Source organism: Corvus brachyrhynchos, unplaced genomic scaffold (genome assembly GCF_000691975.1).
Source record: "Corvus brachyrhynchos isolate BGI_N302 unplaced genomic scaffold, ASM69197v1 scaffold490, whole genome shotgun sequence".
Lineage (NCBI taxonomy): Eukaryota > Metazoa > Chordata > Aves > Passeriformes > Corvidae > Corvus > Corvus brachyrhynchos.
This window is the reverse complement of record NW_008235774.1, coordinates 1,677,513-1,684,954: the sequence shown is the minus strand read 5'-3', so window position 1 is coordinate 1,684,954 and position 7,442 is coordinate 1,677,513. Positions and strand designations below refer to the sequence as shown.

At 57.4% G+C, this 7,442-nt stretch overlaps 2 protein-coding genes across 3 annotated transcripts in view; one reads left to right on the top strand and one right to left on the bottom strand.

The window, feature by feature from the left end:
• The first annotated feature begins 6 nt into the window (after positions 1 to 6).
• ZFAND2B (zinc finger AN1-type containing 2B) lies at positions 7 to 5,327 on the top strand. 2 transcript variants are annotated; one of them, XM_008628782.2, is made up of 8 exons: positions 7 to 359; positions 788 to 919; positions 1,556 to 1,707; positions 2,161 to 2,268; positions 2,438 to 2,507; positions 3,050 to 3,126; positions 3,766 to 3,844; positions 4,101 to 5,327. In XM_008628782.2, the coding sequence occupies exons 1-8, from the start codon at positions 231 to 233 to the stop codon at positions 4,137 to 4,139; spliced, it is 786 nt and encodes a 261-aa protein (XP_008627004.1). In that variant the 5' UTR covers positions 7 to 230; the 3' UTR covers positions 4,140 to 5,327. The 2 variants fall into 2 exon arrangements, with proteins under 2 accessions (XP_008627004.1, XP_017582314.1); XM_017726825.1 differs by having other exon boundaries at positions 3,763 to 3,844.
• A 299-nt stretch (positions 5,328 to 5,626) lies between these two features.
• ABCB6 (ATP binding cassette subfamily B member 6 (Langereis blood group)) overlaps positions 5,627 to 7,442 on the bottom strand; it is a 6,235-nt gene continuing 4,419 nt past the window's right edge. Inside the window, exons 15-19 of the mRNA XM_008628771.2 lie at positions 6,894 to 7,068; positions 6,487 to 6,599; positions 6,281 to 6,375; positions 6,033 to 6,101; positions 5,627 to 5,944 (exon numbers count right to left, since the gene is read on the bottom strand). Of these exons, the coding sequence (XP_008626993.1) occupies positions 5,818 to 5,944; positions 6,033 to 6,101; positions 6,281 to 6,375; positions 6,487 to 6,599; positions 6,894 to 7,068 (579 nt within the window). The 3' untranslated portion in view covers positions 5,627 to 5,817. The remainder of the gene's footprint in view (positions 5,945 to 6,032; positions 6,102 to 6,280; positions 6,376 to 6,486; positions 6,600 to 6,893; positions 7,069 to 7,442) is intronic.

Here is a 7,442-nt window from a genome sequence, read left to right as displayed (position 1 = left end):
GGCAGCCCACGGGGAACTCGGTGTGAATCAGGATGCTACTCCTGATCTCGGGGACGGCACGTTTTGAGGAGGAGCCTTTGGTATTTCTGGAGATGTGGCTGTGAACCTGTAGCCCTTTTGTTTCCGTGCTGAGGGATGAGAGGTGCGGCCCTGGCTTTGCCGCGGGTCACTGTTGTCCCTTCGGGAAGTCGGGGAGGCCCCCGGACTGCGGCTGGGCTGTGCTGATCTCTATGTTCTCTGCCCATGCCATATCCCTGCTCCTAGACTTCCTCCCCCTGAAGTGCGATGCCTGCGAGCAGATCTTCTGCACCGACCACATCGCTTACGCCCAGCACGATTGCACTTCTGCCTACAAGAAGGTAAGTGCAGAGAGCAGATCTCATCCACCCTCCTGCACGGAGCTACTGAGCTTTTCTAGCCGCTGGTCATAATAATCTGTGGTGACTTTGGTCACTTGAGCAGTCCCCCTTGGGATGTATACTGAGTCTGAGGATGTCCCTGAAAGCCAGGATCTGCATCTCAGTGCCACAAACGTCCAGCCCTCCCTTTCCCACTGGGCGAAATGGTTTGGGCATCTCCCAGCCATACCATTTTCCCTTCCCAGAGTGTATGTCCGTGCCTCTGCACCTGCTGTGCAAGCTGGTTGGAGGGTCATGAGCAAGATCTCAAACAGCAGCTGAAGCTGTGGAAGCCATGGTAGGCAGGTCCTGAAAGGGAGAGAGATGACTGCACAGCACTCGAGGTTGCCCAGTTACCTGCTCCCAGCTCCCTTTTGTTGTCTCTGCAGGATGTGCAGGTCCCAGTATGTCCCCTCTGCAACACCCCAGTCCCTGTGAGGCGGGGGGAGATGCCTGATGTTGTGGTGGGTGAGCACATTGACCGTGACTGCAAGTCTGACCCTGCACAACGCAAGCGCAAGGTATGTACTGTGTGGCTCTGCCAGGTCTCTGATGGAGCCTGGGAATGGGATGAAAACAACATAGATCTAGCCCTGCCTGGTGCTGTCTCTGTTGACACAGGCTAATGTCGGGGAGGGTTGGTGAGCTGGAGGTGTACGCATCCGCAGGGCTTTGTGGAGGCAGTCTGGGACCAAGGTGGTAATGGAGTGGGGCTGGGCAGCCACCTGGGATATAAGGATGGGAAACTGCATGCTGCTATTAGGAAAATGCAATCAGCAGTTAGCTACCCCATCTTGCCAGGAGATGAAATTGCTGCAGGGAGCTGGCCCTGCAGGAATCCAGCCCGGCAGCAGCTGGAATGCTCTGGGCTGTCCCCACTGCACTGGCATGGAAGGCAGGAGTCCCTGGGCAAGGCACTCTTTTTCCTGCTGTGCATTCTGTGATTGTGGAGACCCTTGTCTATGGAGACTGAAGCACCAGTGAATTACTAATGAACTATCTAAAGAAAGCCAGTATTCAGAGACAAACTTCAGAGCCTTGCAGGAAATACACTGGTGGGGAAGGCTGGTCAGTGCCCAGAGCCTGGCATGGAGAGAAGGGACAGCCCCAGCCCCGCAGCACATGCTCCTTTTCACCACTGCTGTGTCATCTTTCAGATCTTCACCAACAAGTGTTTGAAGCCTGGCTGCAAGCAGAAGGAGATGATGAAGGTGATCTGTGACCAGTGCCACAAGAACTACTGCCTCAAGCACCGGCACCCCCTGGACCATGACTGCAGTGGGGCAGGGCGTCCCCTTTCCAAAGCAGGGTGAGGGCCTGGGAACAGTCAGTCTGGCAGGGGTGGGGCTGTGTTTGCCAGATAGGTGACAGGGAAGAAGCCCATCTCCTGGCCCATTGTCTGGGACTGCTGCATTCTCACACACCCTGCCCTGTGTGCCGGGGTGTCCTCCAGCAGCGCCAAGCACAGCGGTATGCACCGTCTCTCCTGCAGCAAAAGTTATCAGTACTGCCTGTTGACTGCTTTGCTCTTGCTTCTTTCCCCAACCCCTTATTCTGTAGCCAGTGGTTTCTGCCTATCCTGGTACAGGGTTTCAGGGAGAGAAACAGCACTTGAAACTCTTGGGAATAACAGCCACAACATGGGAGGAAGAGGAGCCAGGGAGGTGTCTTGCTTATCCAGCTTCATCTCCCATGGTGTTCAATGCCTAGGAATTGCTCATGATGGTAAAACAGTTTCTCATAGGTGTCCTGTCTGTCCTAGGCACGCTGCAGTTACCAGAGCCCAGGCATCCTCCTCCAAAATAGTCACTGCATCGAGCAGCAGACCTGCCTGGCCAGCAGACAGCTCCTCTTCTCCAGCCTCTGCCAGGTAGGGTGATGGCCTGAATTGTAATTCTGAGGTGGGCATGACTAGGCTCAGCTTGGCTCCCTGTGGAACACCAGAGTGACAGTTCACTGCTTCTTGTGCCTCAGCAGGACTGGTAGTTGTACCAGGGCTCCCTGCCTTGACAATAACCTAGCTTCTGTTCTGTTTGCAGGGGAAGCAGAGCAGCTGCGTCACAGACTCGCAGCACCTCCCCTCCAGCTGTCATGCTGCAGAACGGGCTGGTGAGTGGCTTGGCCTGGGCATTTGGGGTGGTTTCTGTGCCCTCTAGGAAGTGACTGCAACAAGTGCTTTCTAGTCCACACTCTGTAGGTGACTGTGCTCCTAGCTGGGCCTTCCCTGGCAGACAGTGATCCTGGATGCTCTGTGGGAAATCAGAGCTTGCTCTGGTGCCTGCAGATGACAGCTCTCAGCTGCACTTGGTGCTTGGCTTTCCCCAAAGGGACAAAGTGCACCAGCCATTTTCCTTGGGTGTTGTCTTTCTGTAGTACAAGCAAAAGCTGGAGGAGGAGACTGGAAGTTGCTTTCCACTGGTATTCTTGGCATACTCCTGCATTAGTAGGCAGGGATGTGTCCCTGTGGGCAGGGAGAGAACACTGCCGTTCTGTCCAGGGCCCCAGTTTTTCACCTTGGCTGTGTCTGGCCTCCTGGAGAGAGGAGATTTGCCCACTCTTGGCCAGGAAAGACTGTACCTGCCACATGTGCTTTCAGGGCTGCCCCCTGCCCCCCACCCTGGCCAAGCTGGTGACAAGGTGTTTTGTTTCAGAGTGAGGAAGAGGCACTGCAGCGAGCTCTGGAGATGTCCCTGGCAGAGTCAGCACGCAGATCAGCACAGCCACCCAGGTACAGCCCCAAAACACGTGGTGTGTGATGTGATGTGGTGTGGTGTGGTGTGGTGTGAACCCACCCTGTGTGTGAAAGGTAAAAGGTGCCTGGGGAAGCATCATGTGGCTCTGGGATAACATTCCTCTCAGCACGTGTTTCCATATGATGCCTCTCTAGCTGACAGGGGAAAAAAGGAAGAGTCCAGAGCCATCAGGGAACTCTGTTCAGCAAGCAGGCCCTCAGCCCTAGGGGTGCTGGTAGGGGACAGTGACTGACACACAGAGTAGGGCAAACCATTCTCTGACCACTAACCCAGCTAATGGGTTTGGCCAGAGCGTGACAGGTGGAGTAGAGGTGTTCATGGAGGACAGCTAGGAGCTCATGTCCCCAGGCACAGAGCCCAGTGCTGCTAAAAGCACCCTCTTACAGACTGGACTTAACATGGCTCTCCTTGGCCCAGATTCCTGGCTGCCAGCCCCAGCTGGATCCTCTGTTCCCTCCCCAGCCCCATGCCTGTTCAGGGTGATCCTCAGTTGCTCGTTGCCCTTAGATGTGCTAGGGGGTTGCAGTGAGATGCTGAAACCCAGAAGGGCTCTGAGCACTTGGCTGGTGAGCCTGAGGGAGGTTGGGGCACACCATGCACCACTGTCCCAGCAGCACACAGGAGGAGGAGGATCTGGCACTGGCCCAGGCACTGTCAGCAAGCGAAGCCGAGTACCAGCAGTCACAGCGGCAGGTGAGTGAGGCTGGCTATGGGCTCTGTGCTGTCGTGGGGTTGATCCTGGCCCAGCTGTGTGAGGGAGGGGGCCTCCCTGGGTTCTCCTTCCTCTGGGCTCTGTCTATGCTGGGTTTCCTCACCAGGAGGGCAGCCCAGCCTTGGGACAGTGGCTGAGCACACAGCTCTGGGAACTTGGGCACTGGATGTGCCCTCTTGTAGGAGAGAGGAAGAAGCCTGTTTTCCCTTGTTCACTGTGTGCATCTTTCTGTTCCAGGCGCACGGCTCAAAGCCATCAAACTGCAGCATGTCATAGGCAAGTGTGAGGCAGGGTGTGCCAGCGGACATAGGATCCCACTTGTGACCCAAGGAGTGGCTCTGGCTTCCCACACGGATGCCATGGGGTTCTGGCTTGGACACTGGTAACAAGAGCCCCTTGCCAAGGACAGCTCATCTCCCTGGGAGCTGTAAGCCACCAAATATACACTGACACTTCAGCCCTAGTACCTATATAAAATTAGTGCAGCAAATTCCTGATGCTCCCAGGGAGGTGAAGACTGTACAGGACAAGGCTGGACACACACTGACCAAAGCAAGCAGCAGCCCAGGGTCTGCACTTACCCACAGTTGCCACCGCCATGTCCCAATACTGCTGGGACTGTGGGGCGAGGGCAGAGCCGTGTGGGGACATCTCTGCTTGCTCAAGACATACAGCTGGGATGTAGCTGTCTTCTGCAGTAGTGGGGGGCTGGATTCCATGCTCTGGGGAGAGCCGTGCCAGCTCCTCAACAAAGAGCAAATGTGGCTGGGATGGTCTCTTGCCTGGGCATGGCACGGCTGAATGTGCAGCCTCCCAGCAGCGCGAAGGCAGTGCCTCCCCCGCTCCCCACACCCTTGTGCCTCCCTGCTGTTTGCATGCACAAGAGCACGTTGGGCCTTACCCTGTTCGGCTGGGGCACAAGGCCTCTCTGAGACTGAATGGAGCTGCATTGCATTTCTGGTTTAATATGATAAGTAACCTTGGCGGTGACTTGAATGCCAGTGTTGCTCACATGGGATGGTTGCAGCTGCCTTCCTGTTGCTGGCTGCTCTCTGCTGCCCTAAACTTCAACAGGGCCTTGTTTAAATGCTGCTGGGGTAGGAATGCTTCCCTCCTTCCAGCTGTGTTGCCAGGGATCCCCTCCTGGATAGTAGTAGCACAGAACCCCTCCTTATAAACAAAGCCATGAGCCTGGTTGGGTGGGGGGGATTTGTCCTGCTGGCCTCTTGCAGGGGGTCTGCAGCCATGCAAAGCTGTGCTGCTTTCCCACCTGCTGCTGGAACTGTTCCTGACTGCTGGGCTGTGCCTGGTTCTGCACAGGACTGGGCTGTCCTGCTCTGAGCAGCTGAGGGAGGGAGGTTCAGGTTGGGTCCAGGGAATGCTGAGACTTGTCAAAGTGCTGCTTGGGAGAAAATAAAAGCTGGATCATAGCACAAGGTACAGAGGTACCTGAGGGAGCAGTCACTTGGTGTCCAGCCCAGAGTGGCACATCTCTGTGGATGGTGGTTGAAGTGGGGGGCACATAGGGGTGAGGGGACACCAGCTGCCCTGCTTTTCCACTGCTGTTGGGGTGCAGCGCCCTGCCAAGCTCAGCCCTTTGTGTGGGGATGGGGCAGGTACTGACAGCCTGCTCAGCCCCTTGCCCACCTAAGCTCAAGGAGCTCAACCTCATGGCAGAGCTGCCGGTTCACCCAAGGGCACAGGCACTAACCCTGCCTGCCCCCACCAGAAGGCGTGTACCCTGCCCAGAGCACACAGGCATGGACCTGGGAAGGACCTGGTTTAAGAAATTACACAACAGCAAAACAAACATGTACAAATGTAGTGGAGTGTCCAACCAAGCCCCTGCAGCTCTAGGGCAGGCAGGGCCCCAGTGTGCAGTCAGTAAAAGACTCCCAGGCAGTGTGGGGGCCTGGACCCAAGTCAGTGTCACAGCAGAGCCTCCTGGTCATGCTCATGACCCTTTCTTGCTGCCCTGGGGCTTCTCAGTATGGTGCTCCTTGCTCTCACCCTCGTCCCTCGTCTGCTGCTGCAGCCACATGCCAGCGTACACACCTCCCTTCTGCAGCAGCTCCTCGTGCCTGTCAGGAGAGTGGAGGGATGCTGAGTCCTGAGCTGGCCCCAGAGCCAGGGAGGGGACCCCTCCCCCAGTTCTGTCCCTGTGCTCACCTCCCTCGCTCCACGATGTGCCCATCCTTAAGCACCAGGATCTGGTCTGCACCCACCACAGTGGAGAGCCTGCAGAGAAAAGCGGGTGTTATCCTGACTTGGTGGGGAGAGGGTTCCTGAGGGTTTGCACAGTGCCAGGAGCTGCAATCCCAGGGGCTCTCACCTCCTGAGCAGGGGGCAGGTCTGTGTGCCCCTCTGTGCGGGTCTGGCCAGCACCTCCCAGATCAGCCCTTTCCCCTTTTCCCTACCTATGTGCAACAACGATGGTGGTGCGGTGGGCGCAGACCTTGGCCAGAGAAGCCTGGATGTTCCTCTCAGTCTCTGTGTCAAGTGCAGATGTGGCCTGCAAGGGGGGAGACACAGCATGGGGAAGGGATAGAGGCAGTGTGGGCAGCTGCTGGACATAGGGCTGCTGCAGAGCTGGGTAAGGCTGGGCTGGGGCCGCTGCTGTTACCTCATCCAGCAGGATGATGTGGGGACCCTTCAGGATGGTTCGTGCAATGGCGACACGCTGCTTCTCACCCCCGCTCAGCTTCAGCCCCCGCTCTCCAACCTGGGTGTTGTATCCTGCAGGCACAAAAGCAGAAATGTGCTGTGCTGGTGCCCTCTGGAGATGGGGACCTGCTGCCCTGGGAGGTCCTGCTGTGACCACACAGCCACGTGGTGGAGCCTCAGCCCATCCCTGTCCAGGGGCTGATCTAGAGCCCTGGAAAGAAGGCAAGGAAAAGCAAAGCAAGGCACAGAGTTGTGCAGGTGTCCCCGTGGGAGATGTCACCCGAGGATGCCCGTGAGGGCAGCTAGAAGGTCTTAGAGCACCTTGGGATGGCAGGGGAACATAGAGGGAACTGCAGGGGGCCTCACCATCAGGAAAAGAAAGGATGCGGTCATGGATGTCAGCAGCCCGGGCTGCCTCCTGCACCTCCTGGTCCGTGGCCAGGATCCGTCCATAGCGGATATTGTTGGCGATGGTGTCATTGAAGAGCACCGTGTCCTGGGGCACCACCCCAATATGAGCACGCAGCGAAGCCTGCTTCACCTGGGAGGCAGGGGGGAGAGGGCTCAGGCACACCCAATGCAAAGATCCTTCCAAAACCCAATCCTACCCTCAACCATGAGCCCCACTCCTTGAAAGGTGCTCTAGGGTCACCCTGCACCGCAGGCTCAGCTGCATCTCCACCCAGCAGCGGGGGGCCCTGACAGTGCCCCAGTCCTTCCCAGGGAGCCCTGGTCAGTACCCAGCATTTCAGCCTGGGGTCCTGCAGTCACGCCATCAGCCCATTTCTGGCACAGCCATCAGCCTGCAAAGGGGCTGTGGGGGCTGTGTGTTCACCCCTGCCCTGGGGAGGTGCCAGTGCCTGCACCGAGCAGTGCTGCTAGGCCCAGATGAGCTGGTGTGTCCCCCCCCCCCCC